The 16,391-nt window shown below is 42.4% G+C and overlaps 1 protein-coding gene across 1 annotated transcript in view; it reads right to left on the reverse strand.

Annotated features, from left to right (window-relative positions):
* LOC306995309 (globoside alpha-1,3-N-acetylgalactosaminyltransferase 1-like) overlaps positions 1-16,391 on the reverse strand; it is an 85,918-nt gene that overhangs the window by 50,563 nt on the left and 18,964 nt on the right. Inside the window, exons 2-3 of the mRNA XM_079606813.1 lie at positions 12,752-12,787; positions 10,264-10,290 (exon numbers count right to left, since the gene is read on the reverse strand). Coding sequence (XP_079462939.1) covers positions 10,264-10,290; positions 12,752-12,787 — 63 coding nt within the window. The remainder of the gene's footprint in view (positions 1-10,263; positions 10,291-12,751; positions 12,788-16,391) is intronic.

Raw genomic sequence — 16,391 nt, forward strand, 5'->3', positions numbered from 1 at the left:
TGCTTTCTTTTATCCCTGTGGCATGAAAGAACACCACGAACACAAAACTCAACAACTTCAATACTCAAGGCACTCTGATGACTCAGAAAATGTATAATATACCCATACTATTTATTTATGAGAGCCTTAAATTAGACTTGTGCAGCCAACACAAGTCTTCAAAATAGAATAGAGCCAATAGAATGGACAAATAGAATACCCTATTAGTCCAGGGCTAAATGGCCTATTTATTCATGTACAGTTGTAATAAAAAGTAATTGTTTCAATAGTGTTGTCAACATAACACTTGTAAGTGGTTTTAAAAAATGTTTATATCATGTATTTTGATATTCACCCACTTTCAGTTAGAATGTCAGAAAGTAGCTCATGCACAGAATGTTGATGGATTTTGACAGTTTGATAAGGTTTTGTCAGATTTGTGAAAAGATTGTTGGTTCAGTTGACTGGTTATAACAACACTACCAACTATGCCATATGGGGAAGAGGAGGCCTGTTCCGGCGCAAAAGTTCCCTGGTGCTATTTTGCAGTTTCAAAAAACAATTCCGCCACTGACCAGGAAAAACCCAGTCTAAAGACAGTGGCGCGTTGCGCGATAGTCATATGCTATTTTAAGGGCACATGCTTGGCCATTATGTAGTGGATGAACAACACATACACTTTGATTATCTAATCTAAACCGACGCAGCAGTTTTCATTTTTGCAAATCATACATTATTACAAGGAAAAATATTAACACACGAGGGAAACCATTGTTGTGTCCATGAAGATGTGAAAAAATAGGCATAAATCTAGCTTACACATTTACCCAAATTATTATACGCCTGTTTAACCGAAGCTTATATGGGTGGGTTTCTCCCATCCCCATACATTGTCACTTCTCTGTGTTTTACAGCCCTGACGAGAACGTCGGTCTCCTCGGCTGTGAACCGCTCCTGGCGTGCGCTGGCAAATCCGCCGTTATAATAGCAATCCGCCATGGAACAAGCGCGCCTGCTCTTAAAGGTGCCCTAGAATTTGAAATTCAATTTATCTTGGCATAGTTAAATAACAAGAGTTCAGTACATGGACATGGCATACAGTGAGTCTCAAACACCATTGTTTTCTCCTTATTATTTAAATCTCGTTTTAGAAAAACACCCCTGAAAAATAGGCGAATCTCCACATAACACCAACTGTGACGCAACAGTTGGGATCATTAATATGTATGCCTCCAAAAATGTGCATATGCCAGCCCGTGTTCAATGCCAGGCGGAACAGCGCAGCCGAATCATAGGAAGTTGTGCAGGTGAAGAAACAACGTCTGAAAATAAATCGATCGAGCTACCAAGCAACAATTTCTGATGTGCAATTGTTCAAGTTCAGACAGGCAATCGTTCTCTCAAAATCGTTCAATACTACTGTTTATGCATCAGTAAGTCAAGCCAGTGACTAAAATATAAACTTAACATCGTTTATTTTAGTAGGATGAAATAATCTTATTTAAATTGTGAATAAATTATATACAGAAAGCGATCAAAGAACAATCTTTCCACACAGACACAGCGCGAGGATAAAAACACTTATCTGGATAAAGCCATGGAGACATGAGGTGTTAGACGATGGCTCTGAGCGTAGCATTGTACTGCCACAAGCCGTGGAACAGTTAAACCTCACCACAGTGCCTGAAACACTCACATTACGTACAATACATCAGGATGTACTTCAATTAAATGGAGCATCTGTTTCCCTCTCTGTGTCACCTCTAAACAGACCAACTAAGAAGTTCCAGATTCATCATGCCTTCACAGCAGCGAATCTGAGACTGTCGGAACACTCTTATCTAGTAGCTGCTCTCCAACACAAATATGCCCATATCCGGTCCTTACCATTGCCACAGATTGAGCGACCACAACCCTTGCTACTCATTGGGTCGGACATGCCTCGCCTACTTGTACCAGTCCAACCAATACGAACGGAACCTCCTAATGCACCAATAGCTCTTCACACCAGACTTGGTTGGACTCTTCAAGGCCCTGTGGGGTACAGCCCAACTGCTCCCTGTGATCAACAATGTCTGAACATCTCTATAGATGCTCAGAATGCTGAGTTACTCAAAAACGTTGAGCAACTCTGGCAGATTGACACCCTGCCCTACATTAATGAATCATCAGCCACTTGTTCTAAACAGGACCAGCATGCTCTGACAGTACTACAAACATACACTTCTAGGATAGAGGTGGACGGCTTTCTACGATATGCCACTCCTTTGCTCAGACGACCAAATGCTGTCACACTTAAAGCCCCAAAGGAAGTCGTGCTGGCAAGCCTTCGCAGCACTGAACGGAGACTCGCCAAGGACCCAAACCTCTCTGGAGCATACTGCACTGAGATGAACAAATTATAGAAAGCTGGCTATGTGGCATACATCTCCACTCGGGAAGCTGAGAAGTCCACTGAATCCTGGTACATTCCACACCATATGGTGAATCACAATGGCAAAACCAGGATTGTGTTTAACTGTTCTTTCCTGAATCAGGGTCAATCATTGAATGAGCTCCTCATTCCTGGTCCCATACTTGGTCCATCTTTGCTTGGAGTTCTGCTTCGGTTCAGACAACACACTGTGGCTGTGAGCAGAGATGTGAAAGGTATGTTTCACCAAGTTCGCCTACTGTCAGATGACAAGGCCGATCCTGCGCTTCCTCTGGAGAAACATGCAAAAGACTGAGCAGCCAAAGATATACGAGTGGCAAGTATTACCTTTTGGCACAACGTGCAGTCCTTGTTGTGCTATATATGCACTGCAACAAATAGCCCATGACAACAATCATGAAACTGATCCCATTCTCATAGAATCAGTCACCCAGTCATTCTATGTAGACAATTGTCTTCAAAGTATGGAATCAACAGAAAAGGCTATAGCTCTTGTAGATGGCCTAAGGCAATTGCTGCTTACTGGAGGGTTTGATCTCCGCCAATGGGCCAGCAACAAACCAGAAGTCATTGAACACCTTCCATCAGAAGCAAGGTCACAAAGCAGTGAGCTATGGTTATCCCAAAAGAGTCCAGATCTTTTAGAGGGCACATTCGGATTGCGATGGAACTGTCTCAGTGATTCCTTAGGATACAAGCCTCGCCAAGTGGAATGTCTCAAACCTACCTTGAGAAATATCTACAAGGTATTGGCATCGCAGTATGACCCTCTCGGGTACCTGATTCCATTCACCACCCAAGCCAAGATACTCATTCAGGATCTGTGGAAAATTCATATGGGATGGGATGACCTTATTGAGTCTGACAGCTTACGAAATAGATGGCAAACCCGGGTACAGGAACTAGCTGATTTGGAGCAACAAGAGATTCCCAGATGCTACACTCCATTTCAAGTACATGATGAAACATTCACCAGAGACCTACACATCTTCTGTGATGCCTCGGAGAGAGAGCATACGGCTCAGTATCATACATCCGCACAGAAGACAAAGATGGTCATGTACACATTTATTTTGTGCTGGCCCGTTCACGTGTAGCCCCCATGAAACAAATGGCAATGCCACGACTTGAATAGAGTGCAGCACTTACTGGAGAACAAGTAGCTAAAGTTCTCAAAACAGAACTCACAGTAACCATCAGGCAAGTCATTCTCTGGTCAGATTCCACCACTCTCCTTCGCTGGCTGCTGGCTGACTCCTGCAGGTATAAGGTCTTTGTGGGAACTCGAGTTGCTGAAATTCAGTCCCTCACAGATGGTAATTCCTGGAGGTATGTGGATTCTGGCAATAACCCAGCAGACGACATTACCCGTGGAAAGTCTTTAAAGGAGTTGACACAATCATACCGTTGGGCTAAGGGACCTGACTTCTTGTATCAATCAGAAGCATCCTGGCCAATCATGCTAGTTGCCGACCCTGAACCAGATACTGAATTAAAGAAGTCAGCACTCTGCCTGCACCTACGCACTAGTCCTGATTTACAACTCCCAGACGCAAAGCAGTATAACACCTGGAAAGACTTGGTAAAGGCCACAGTGGCTGTACATTTACACGTAGCTGAACATTATGTTACTGCAGAAAGGCTCCTTCTCCAACAATCCCAAAGAGATTCATTTCCAGAGGAAGTTAAAGCTCTCTCATCAAACCGATCCTTACCATAATAGCCGGCTAGTGTCTTTGTCTCCTGAGTACGATAAAGATGCTGGACTAATTAGGGTTGGAGGGAGACTGCGTCATGCTGAACATATAGACATGAATGCCCTTCATCCCATAGTTCTCGATCCTAATCAACAAATAACAAAACTCCTTATTAAGGAATATGATGCCAATATTCTTCATCCTGGAAACTTCAACTCAGCTGTATTGAATGTCAAAAGTGGCGTGCCCACCCTAGCATCCCCATGATGGCAGATCTCCCATCAGCTCAGCTTAGGCTTTACAAGCCCCCCTTCTATTCCACTGGAATGGACTGTTTTGGCCCATTCACAGTAAAAATTGGATGACGAACTGAAAAGAGATGGGGAATAGTCTTCAAATGTATTACCACCCGATGCCTCCATCTGGATCTACTTGAGAGTCTTTCGACACTGATGCCTTCTTGATGTCTCTACGGAGATTTATAGCTAGAAGAGGCAAGCCCTTTAAGCTCTTCTCTGATAATGGCACCAACTTTGTTGGAGGGAACAGAGATTAAAGAGGCCTATGAAGCTATGGCACCCCGATTAAAGGAGCAATTAGCCGAACAGAAAATCTCTTGCAGATTTAATCCTCCCAGTGCTCCGCATTTTGGTGGTATAAGTGAGAGAGAAGTGAAATCTGTGAAACAAGCCTTGAAAGTCATTCTAAAGGAACAGACAGTCCCTGAAACCTTCCTCCGCACTGTTCTGATTGAGGTGGAGGGCATCATGAATGCCAAGCCATTGGGCTACGTATCATCGGATATCGCAGACCCAATCACACCCAGCATTCTGCTCATGGGTCGCCATGACTCCTCTCGCCCACAAGTAATGTATGACTCCAGCAATCTTTTGGGAACAAGGAGATGGAGGCACAGCCAAATACTTGCAGACCAATTCTGGGCTAGATTTATTAATCACTATCTGCCAGGTCTCCAGGAAAGACAAAAATGGCTGAAGGATACTGACCAGCTCAGGGTTGACCAGGTAGTACTCATCATTTACCCACAACTTCCACGAGCCCTCTGGCCAGTGGGCAAGCTGACCCGTACCTTCCCTGGACTTGATGGACGTATAAGGACAGTTGTAGTTCAGGTTCAAGATCGGACTTATGTTAGACCTGTGGCTCGGTTAATTCCACTTCCCAAACTCATGGATGATGACAACACCAATCCTGCCACTTGGGATGGGCTTTCTACCAGGTTCAAATGTCGCGAGCAAAATTTTGGGGCGGCTGTGTACGAAAGCCCAACAATGCCCCCTCTAGGTATATTTATGTATGTGACTTTGTTGGTGCTTGGACGGGCATGGACAAGTCAGGACATGTCTGAACTAGTATCAGAGGGCAGTCAATTTACATAGGTGGAGAGACTGACATGCTTTCTTACACAAAGCGGACTACTGCATGTTTGTTGTTCCTGTGAGTGATTGATTAAGTAGTAAGTTATCTGTTTTACATTTTATGCTGTTCGAACTTTAATAGTCTGTGTATTCTGGCACTGTCATCTGCGAAATGTATTAGTTCGACTAGTAATTGGAACAATTATATTTCCGAGTCCATGTAAAGTCAAATTGATAGTAGTTTGATACTGTTCAGTTGTTTATGACCTGCAGTATAATTCAGATATGTAAGCTAAATTTTTTATGCTATATATTTAGATTCTAAATACTTGAATACACTTTACCAAAGTAATGCTAACCTATGGTTTACAGATATTACCTAATATTTAACATTTAGCCCAATAACCTGATTTACTATTACTTCTGTTTTGTATAGTGACTATTCTTTATGCTATCTGTAATACTGTTTACTAGCAAATTTATATTGTATTTTGTTTTCTCTGTTCATTGTAGACCACACATACCCACAGGTAAATGCCTGTAACACTTCATACATGCAGAAATAATCCAAATAAAACCCTTCTGCTGGGACACTCTCTCTTGCTCCAGTTTCTCTAACCGGAAACTCCCAACACCATTTCTACTAGTGCTTAACCGAACCCTTTGAGCGTCCCATACGCTCGTATACTACAGTTAAATCAGATCAGTGAACACGCCTCCTCTTCCCCATATGGCATAGTTGGTAGTGTTGTTATAACCAGTCAACTGAACCAACAATCTTTTCACAAATCTGACAAAACCTTATCAAACTGTCAAAATCCATCAACATTCCGTGCATGAGCTACTTTCTGACATTCTAACTGAAAGTGGGTGAATATCAAAATACATGATATAAACATTTTTTTAAACCACTTACAAGTGTTATGTTGACAACACTATTGAAACAATTACTTTTTATTACAACTGTACATGAATAAATAGGCCATTTGGCCCTGGACTAATAGGGTATTCTATTTGTCCATTCTATTGGCTCTATTCTATTTTGAAGACTTGTGTTGGCTGCACAAGTCTAATTTAAGGCTCTCATAAATAAATAGTATGGGTATATTATACATTTTCTGAGTCATCAGAGTGCCTTGAGTATTGAAGTTGTTGAGTTTTGTGTCCGTGGTGTTCTTTCATGCCACAGGGATAAAAGAAAGCATACAGTTTAGGTGGAAATTGTTAACAAATGTGTGTTATTTCTGGTTTAAAGAAGTCATGTGACCTCTGTGTTTGTCAGACAGATTCAGTACTGGGCTTAAATGAAAGCCTAAAAGGTCCCCTTTCCAACGATACCAAGCACCATATTATAGAATATTGACAATATCCCTAGCATGAGACTAAACCAGATATACACCAGATTTCAAAAACAGAATTTATCTTAGGGGGTTAGTAACTTCATATGCTGAAAAAAGTGATTTCGCTACCACCCCTGCACTGCTATCGTGATTTTTCTAGAACTGGGGGTGTATACCTTGCCAAAAAACAATGATAGCATTTGTCCCCCCGATGATACCGATCAACCCCTCTGGCTCATGGACTAATAGTAAATGTTGTTACAATTCTTTCTCAATTTGAGCGTATCTTGTTTCAGTCTTCGTCATGGATCTAGAAGCGTAAGCAACTGGCTTTCATTGTGCTCACATAGCGTAGATCCCCAGATCACCACATCATCTACATAGCAACGAACCCCTTCTAGACCCTCTAGCATGTTGTCCATTGCTCTATGATATATTTCAGATGGCGAGATAATGCCAAACGGCATTCTCAGAAATCTGTACCTCCCAAAAGGTGTATTAAATGTGCAGAATCTTGAGCTCTCTTCGTCCAGCTTGATTTGCCAGAAACCCTGTGCTGCATCTAGCTTGGAGAAATACTTAGCTCCTGCCATCTCACTTGTGATTTCCTCCCTTTTTGGTATTTGGTAGTGCTCACGTTTTATGTTTTGATTTAAGTCTCCTGGATCCATGCATATTCTCAGTTCTTTGCTTGCATTCTTTTTGTCAACGCATACCATTGAGTTTACCCACTCAGTTGGTTCTTCCACTTTTGTGATGACTTTTAACTGACACATCCTTTCCAGTTCCTTTTTAAGGCGCTCCCGAAGTGGAGCTGGAACTCGCCTTGAAGCATGGATCACTGGAGTTGCATCCTCTTTGAATTTGATTTTGTATGTGCATGTAAGGCATCTTAGTCCTTTAAAAACGTCAGAGTAACGATGCACAATGGACTCAACTGTTCCTGTGTGAGCATTTACTGCTTCTGAGCAGTTGATGTGGTATACTCTTCTTTACCAGATTCAACTTCTTTGATTATACACCACCGATCAGTGACTCTCTGCCCTCAGGTACGACAAAGAACAGTACATTGTGGATTTTGTCCTTCACTTTTACTTTTAGTCTGCACTGGCCTTTGCTTTCTATGTCTTTTCCGTTGTAATCTTTCAGTTGCACTGGTTTCTTGGTTATTTTAGGTTTTTCTTTCATGGCTTTAATTTCTGTCACGCTGATCAAGTTTGCTTGTGCGCCTGTATCAATCCTTAGTGCTACTAAAGCCCCATTAATTGGCAATGATGCAATCCAAGTATCTTCATTTTCTAACTGTTTAGCATTTTCCTTTTTTTCATCATATTTTGCATTATCACATGACACCATGCCAACAAAGAAAGTCTCACTTAAGTCAGTTTCTTCAACTAGCCTCACTGACTTGGGCTTGTCTTTTGATAAGCACTGTTTTGCAAAGTGATTTTTTCCATTGCATTTTGAGCATCTTTTACCATAGGCAGGGCACTGCCGGGGCTCATGTCTGCTACCACAACGTTTGCAGGAATATGCTGCTGAATCTTCTCTGTTTTTCTTTTGTGGTGTGAACTTTCTTGTCTTATTTTTGACTACAGAAACATTGGCACTGTCATGTACTGTTGTGACATTCACTTCATTAAACGTCTTTGCATGCTGTTGGGCTAATTCACTTGCATGACACAGTCTCTCTGCTTCTTCCAGAGTCAGTTTAGCATCTCTTAAAAGCCTCTCCCTTATCCTTTTATCTTGGATTCCGTACACTATCTGATCGCGGATCATAGAATCTTTCAGATCTCCAAAATCACATGACTGCGCTTTAAGCTTCAAATCAGTCACAAAGCAATCAAAAGTTTCGTCGTGCAGTTGCATCCGAGACCGGAACACATACCTTTCATACACGATGTTCTTTTGTGGAGAGCAGTATGCACTGAATTTTTCCAGTATGGTGTCGTACTTTTCTTTGTCTTCATCTTCGCCAAACTCAAATGTATTGAATACTTCAATGGGTTGGGGACCCGCTACTGTAAGTAGCAAAGCAATCTTCCTGGCGTCAGGTTTATTGTCCAGTCCTATGGCAGTCATATACAACTGAAATTGTTGCTTAAAAGACCACCAATTGCTGTCCACATTACCCACCAGTTTCAGTCCCTCCGGTGGTTTCAAAACATCCATTTTACGAGTTAAACTGAAGCTTGACAAATCGGTTTACTCCTGGTACCATGTGTTGTTTGTGTCAGATGAATGAGACTCATTTTTAGTACTCACTGAGCTTCTGCTCAAACTTTAATGTCCGAACCAAAATCATCACAATCAAGAACCCCCTTCTTCTACCCCTGTCTCCACTAGTCCTTTCTCACCCACTAGCCCACTCTGCAGGTCTCATTAAAGGATAATTCCGGTATTTAACACATGGAGTCTATATTGTAGTTTGTTTTGGATGAACAAGAGTGGTGGACAACATTTTTTTGACAATGTCTTTCAATATGGTTAGAATTTGTGCGGTCAAAAACTGCGGTAAAGAGCTCTGCTCGCTAGCCTTATGAGAAACGGAAGCGAGCAAAAAGACTACATCGACCAAATGTAAACAGCCCCCTTTCCGTTTTCGTTAGCGCATTTATATTAACGAGCACTCAGTCCTTCAACAGAATTCAATGGGATTTTACAAAATGACGAATAAAACACGACAGAAACTGTATTTCGCAACACTTTTTGTTTCTGGAACATCAACTAACATCACTAATCACTCGGTGAGTTGCACAGTTTTGAAAACTAATGTTAAAGGTTGTTTTAATGACATTTTCGGACATGCACATTGACTCCAATGTTAAATGGGTCCATGGCCAATTCTTTTATAGTCAAAAACTCGAGAGAGGAACCATTGTCAAAAAAATGTTGTCCACCACTCTTGTTCATCCAAAACAAACTACAATATAGACTCAAGGTGTTAAATACTGGAATTATCCTTTAAGTATCACACTGTTTATTCATTGCAAATCAACCCCCCCCCCCCACCACCACCTTTCTCTCTCTCTCTCGCTCTGCGTCTCGCGCGCACCTCTTTCGCGCACCTCTCTCTCTCTCTCTCTCTCTCTTTCTCTCGCTCGCTCGCTCTGCGTCTCTCGCGCGCACTTGTGTCAAATGTAGAAAAGTTAATTCATGCATTCATGACCCCCAAGGTTAGATTACTGTAATACCTTACTGGTCATTAGAGTAATCAAGCAAAAGTGTCCAAAAAACAGGAGAGAAGCAGAGATAAAATACAGAAGTATAAAATAAGGACTTTTTTTACATAGTCACTTGCATGCTGACAGTAAGTTTGAACTCGCACTATAGTGTAGGCCATGTGCATATAAATGTATATATGCTTCTGAATGCGCTTTTGTATGTGTAAGTGTATGATTTGAACATGTGTTTCAGTGAGCAGTACTTACTTTAGGCAGAATCTTTGCTCTTTATATCTGAAACAGATATAAGGTTATAATGCTGAAATACTGGTCACAATACATTACCCTATAATTCAGGAATAAGGCATTACTCTTACATTATTATAATTTTTTTTTTTTAGTTTTTTTTTTGTCTTACTATGAGGCTGAAATGCAACTGGTCTCTCATTAGGATGAATGGCTGAATTCCGTAATAGTATTTCCACACTATTCCCTGACGAACGGTGCTATAGAGGCTCTTTATAGGCGTTATTCTTTAAAGACTCACCAGATGATGCCATTTATCAGTTTACCGGGAATAAGAAAAAACGACAAGTAGCATAACAAAAAGTTTAAAAACCGCGGGGTGCTAGACGTCCTAAAGGAAACTTGGGAGGAAGGACCGTCGAAGGAAAGTCGAAATTAAATTCAGTATGTCCTGGGTCTGAGAACAAAACTCCACACATTGGGGTGGCTCTCCAGCTAGAAATTGTTACAGGCTCAGGACAAACAGACCCGGCTATACAACAGGGGAACCAAACTGAGAGAATTTTCGGGAGATAAAGTCCTTGTATTGCTCCCTACATCGAGTTCCAAATTACTTGCGAAGTGGCAAGGGGCCCTTTGAGGTCACACAGCGAGTTGGGGATCTCAATTAAGAGGTAGTTCGAATGGATAAGAACGGGGCACGTCAAATTTACCACCTCAACCTCCTTAAACAATGGTGTGAGGCGGAGTCAGTGATGCTGGCAACGGCAATTAGTGCGGAAGATGATCTCGGGCCAGAAGTGAATACGAAAAATCAATCTCTCGCTCTGGCTCCGGGAGGAGATCATCTGTCACCGTCCCAGATCACTGATGTAGCCAGGTTGCAAGCAGAATTTGCTGACAAATCTCATTCAGCACCATATTGAGACCGAGCCGGGCGTGGTGGTGCGCAGCCAGCTGTATAGGTTACCAGAACACAAATAAAAAGTGGTTCAGACTGAAATAGAGGTGATGCTCGGGATGGGAATAATAGAAGAATCCAACAGTGATTGGGCCAGCCGATAGTTTTAGTGCCTAAAACCAACGGCTCTGTTAGTTTCTGTGAGGATTACCGCAAAGTTAATGCTGTATCAAAGTTCGACGCGTATCTAATGACGCGGATTGACGAACTGCTTCATCGGCTAGGCACCGCTCGTTTTTATTCGACACTGGATTTTACTAAAGGTTACTGGCAGATCCCCTTATCGCAACTATCCAAAGAAAAAACAGCCTTTACAACACCGTTTGGATTACACCAATTCGTTACGCTTCCTTTCGGGTTGTTCGGGGCTCCAGCCACGTTTCAGCGCCTCATGGTCTGAATTCTCCGGTCGCATGTTGCATATGCCGCTGCCTACCTAGATGACATTGTCATTTATTGTAATGACTGGCAGTGTCATATGGAGCATGTGCGCGCTGTCCTGAGAGCGCTGAGACTGGCTGGCCTGACGGCCAACCCAAAGAAGTGTGCGGTTGGGCGTGTGGAGGTCAGGTATCTGGGTTTCCACTTGGGTCACGGGCAAGTGCGTCCCCAAATTGATAAGACTGCAGCAGTTGCAACTTGCCCGAGACCCAAGACCAAAAAGGAGGTGAGACAGTTCCTGGGGCTGGCAGGATTTGTGCCTAATTATTTGGACCTCGCCAGCCCGCTGAGTGATCTCACTAAAAAGGAAGTACAAGATCCGGTCCAGTGGACAGAGCAGTGTCAGCAGGCTTTCACTCAGGTAAAAGCTGCTCTATGTGGTGGGCCGCTCTTACATTCTCCTGACTTTTCTCTCCCGTTCTTGTTGCAGACTGACGGATCGGACAGGGGGCTTGGAGCGGTCCTGTCTCAGGAGATAGAGGGAGAGGAGCGGCTGGTGCCTTCCATTGAAAAGGAGTGTTTAGCCATCAGGTGGGCCATCCTCACCCTCCGATATTATCTCCTGGGACGGAAATTCACCATCTGTTAGGACCACGTGCCGCTCCAGTGGCTCTTGCATGAAGGATACTAACGCGTGGATCACCCGTTGGTATCTGGCATTACAGCCTTTTAAGTTCCAGGTGGTCCACAGGCCGGGGGCGCAGATGGTGGTGGCTGACTTTCTCTCCAGAAATGGGAGGAGGGAGGCTGCAGGCCTGCATTGGGCAGTGGGGGTATGTGGCAAGGGGGGTGTGGGGCGTGGTTTAAAGTTGAAATAGGCTATACGTTGACACTCAATAAATACCTCACAAACAAATCTGACATGCTAACTAGGCCACTGATCCGTGTCAGTGATCGTTTTATTATGTTATGAATGGTGTATGAACTGCTTGGTGTAGGCTGATTTATAGAAATTAATTCAATAACTAGGATTAATGAGTAATGTAACCAATGTGAAGCAGAGTATGCTATCCCGTTAATTTCTAGAAGTACCAGTAGGCTTTTAGAGGTATTTCCTCACAATGTTTTGATGGGTGTAGTTATCACACACAGTTGAAAAACACTTACCTGTGTGAGGTGGAGGTGTAGACCATATAAATAAGTCTGTGAGGAAACACAATAACATGAATGATAAAGTGAAGCAGATCATATATTTTCTCAACTGAATTATCCAGATATACAAAATACTGTCACAGTAGTTTGAGTAGGTTTTGCAGTGATCCATACTGTTGTAAACATACATTATTGTATAGAAAAGTTTATAAGGGTTGAATCTGTCCCTATAAATGCCCAGGAGACCAACAGAAGGTGTGAATTTTCAGGAGCTACTATTGTGTCATCATTACTTATGGAAGTAAAATAATGACAAATGTTTTTGAAATGAAAAAGCCTGTTGAATTGCGCTACTTGAAAAAAATATGCATTGCATTAACCATGCTTGCATTTTAATGCATTGTATTTTTAGGCCTTGCATTTTTATGGGCTGAAATTCAACATGGGTGTACATTTAAGCTGTGAATATTTCAATTCAAAATATTTCAAACACATTTTCATTCATGGGTGTGCGAAGCACTAAACTTTATTTCTTTATTGTACGGATGAAAACATCCACACCTTAGTAAGGATAATATTTAGCACACCATTGTCCTGTGAGCAATGCAGAAACAAAAATAACCCCAATTATCATGTTATTTAAATCACAAAAATAATGTATATGGTTGTAAATTAAAGGCATACTTCACCGCTGGAAAGATGAATGTGTATTTAAATTGGGTCATGTATGTAGTAGAAATGTGAAATTATTTTAGAAGTTGGTGCCTTCTAGACTGAGAAAAGCCAGAAAATGTATTTTTGGTTCATGTGGATGAAAGACAACAACTCCCAGAATGCACTCGCATCGCTGCCCTACGAGGCCACACCTATCAGTTACAGAGTATTGATACAAATAGGTTACTAGTTGACTCGAAACTGAAAAGACGCCGTTTTATCGTAAATCTATGTGACGAGTCTGGCCTGGCTCTTCCTCCTGACCGCCGGGCGGGTCTCGCTCCTCTGCTGCAGCGGCTGATCCGGCCGCCTCTGGTTCCTCCATCATCTGCGGCTATTCCTCGCTGTGTTGCGGCTTGTGCGGGTGGCCACAAGCGTCGATTTCGGGATGTCTGGGATTCGGCTTTTGGTTTCTGCGGTCGCTATTCATTATGTTTACATGCACACCTTTTGTTTGTGTCAAAAAGGTGTGATCAGTTGATGTGCGATTTAGCATTGCTAAGATAATTCCTGTGTTTTTGTCTCGGTCGGAATCCGTGTGAAGCAGAATGCATGACCTGCAAAGCTGGCACGTACGTGTCAAATAATGTAATAATGTAGGCATACTGAATGGCGACTGTGGAAGGCAGGAGCTGAGTCCCGAACATTTTGGGCGATCTCGAGGTCTGGTGCATGGGTCCGATGCTCGTGGGGGCCGCAGTGCAGCGGGGAACAGTTGCGGATGGTGGGGGAGCGGGAGACGGCCGGAGAAGCTGCTGCAACAGAGGAGCGAGACCTGCTTGGCGGTCGGGAGGAAGAGCCCGGGCAGTCCCGGGCAGACATGTACGAGAAAAAGAGGACGTATGGTCACCCCTACTACTCAGCTTTCTCCACAGAGCAAGAGCCTGTTAGCTTAGCTTAAAAAAAGATGGCTGACACTATTTGTACATTCTGTGAGTGAGATCCCACCCACTATCGGCGGGTTGAAAAAATGCGGAACTAGCTCCTACTACTGACTGTAGTTTTTAGCTTCTGGCCAGGAAAGCCTCCGAGGACGCAAAATGACGATTTTTGCGTCATTGGAGGATTTTTTCCAGACAAAAAATACATAAATCTCTCATCTCAGGAGGACATGAGGCAGGGAAGCATGGTCATTCGAAAATACTACCGGGTTTCTGCTGATACAAAGCTTAATGCTAATCGGTGAAGTATCCATTTTAGGTGGACGATGACACAATTTTCTTTTAGAAACAAACTTTGTTGTATTATGTAGCTCTATGAAATATTAACAATCAATAATAACTGGTTATTATTGATTATGAATATTTAGATCAGTTAAAATAATTAACTTAATGTAGTAAAATTAACATTACAATCAACCCACCTGTTTGTCCCATGAACACTCAGCATTAATTCTTAATTAAATCTAAGAAATATTTATTTCCGGGGAGGGGAAATGTCTTTCTTACTGTACAGTACTAAGAGCCTGTAGTCAAAATCTAAATCGTAAAGTAAACTTTATATGCAAGCAGAGAATCAGAACCAAATACATATTGTGCTCAAGTTTTATTAACTAAGTCACGAACACATTACTAAGATATACAAACAATTACACATACATGGGTAGATGGTTAAAGTGACAGAATAGAAATGCAAGCAGGAAATTAAACTATGGAAAAGATCCATTTAACTATGAAAAGAACCAATTGCTTATCATTTTCAGAGCACCTCATTAAATTGATACTTGCATAGTCTGTGGCGTGGACACAATTCTTGAAGTTGTTGAAAATTAAAGTTGTAACTTGTTCCGTGAGTGTCAAATGTTGAAGAGGCAATTGTTTTCTTCTCCGTTGGATGAAGAAGATATGATGAACTTGCATGGTAAGTTCGACTCTGTTCTCATGGCTGGAGTGCGAATTGTGGCCTGCCGGCCCTGGGCCGGAGAGGACACACAGAGCAAATGGTGGGAGTTGCGATGGACTTCTTCTGCATTGAAATAAGACGTTGTCCAAAACTCCTGAGGTTGTCCTTGGTTCTGTTGTGGTTGAGAGAGTCCTCTCTCCTGAATGAGCACATGGCTGGTTGTGAGTCAAAGCCTGCTGTCCTGGGGCCTGCTGAGGCCATGCAGGACAGCACGGCACCCTGAACGTACGGAGGGGCTTGTGGGCAGGCCATTTAAAGCGTGACAAAGGTCACACCTTCCGGGGTTGGCTCAACCAATAAGAAAGGGGGAATTTCCAAATGGGAGTTTCCTCTGTTGGTAGGATTTATGACTCTTTGTTTTAAGCGTGCTTGTCGGTACACGATCCGTTCCACCAGCACGATCCATTTCACGCATGCGTAGTAGACGCAGTAGAAAACGCGCATGCGCAAATGATAATTCTGTTTTGCGACGATTTACGATTTTGCGCATATTTGTACCGCGAAACTTTCATTCACTCACAGCGAAAGAAAATGGAGTTCAGCGGAAGAAATGAGAAGTTTGTTCTTTACGCTGCCGTTAGGCAGTATTTGGTTGACGGGTTAGTGGATGCGGCGGTGAAAAAGGTCTCACGAATGGCTGCATTTTTAGGCATTTTTGTCATTTTCTCATTTCGATCATCAACAGGTCTCAAAAACTAGTAAGCATGGACGTATGACTAGAAAAAATAACACTATGATGCATCAATGTTTTCGAAAAAGAAACATCTAAAAGGAAATAGTTGCTTGAGATAAAGCTAAAGAGTAAATGATCTCTAGTAAACTGAAGCACTACGACAACCTATGAGAGATATCCTAGATACATAAACGTAACATTACAACTTGCATGAACAAAAGGACGCAAATGCGCATGTGAACTAGTTTTTTAGAGTCAGTGGTTTGATAGGTACATTTTGGATGCGCTATTCCCTTAACAGTGCGCTGATACATGAGTATTTACAACATTCTATCACAATCCTGTTCTCATTATAATGCTGAATAT

The sequence above is a fragment of the Phoxinus phoxinus genome (genome assembly GCF_949152265.1).
Source record: "Phoxinus phoxinus genome assembly, chromosome: 3".
Lineage (NCBI taxonomy): Eukaryota > Metazoa > Chordata > Actinopteri > Cypriniformes > Leuciscidae > Phoxinus > Phoxinus phoxinus.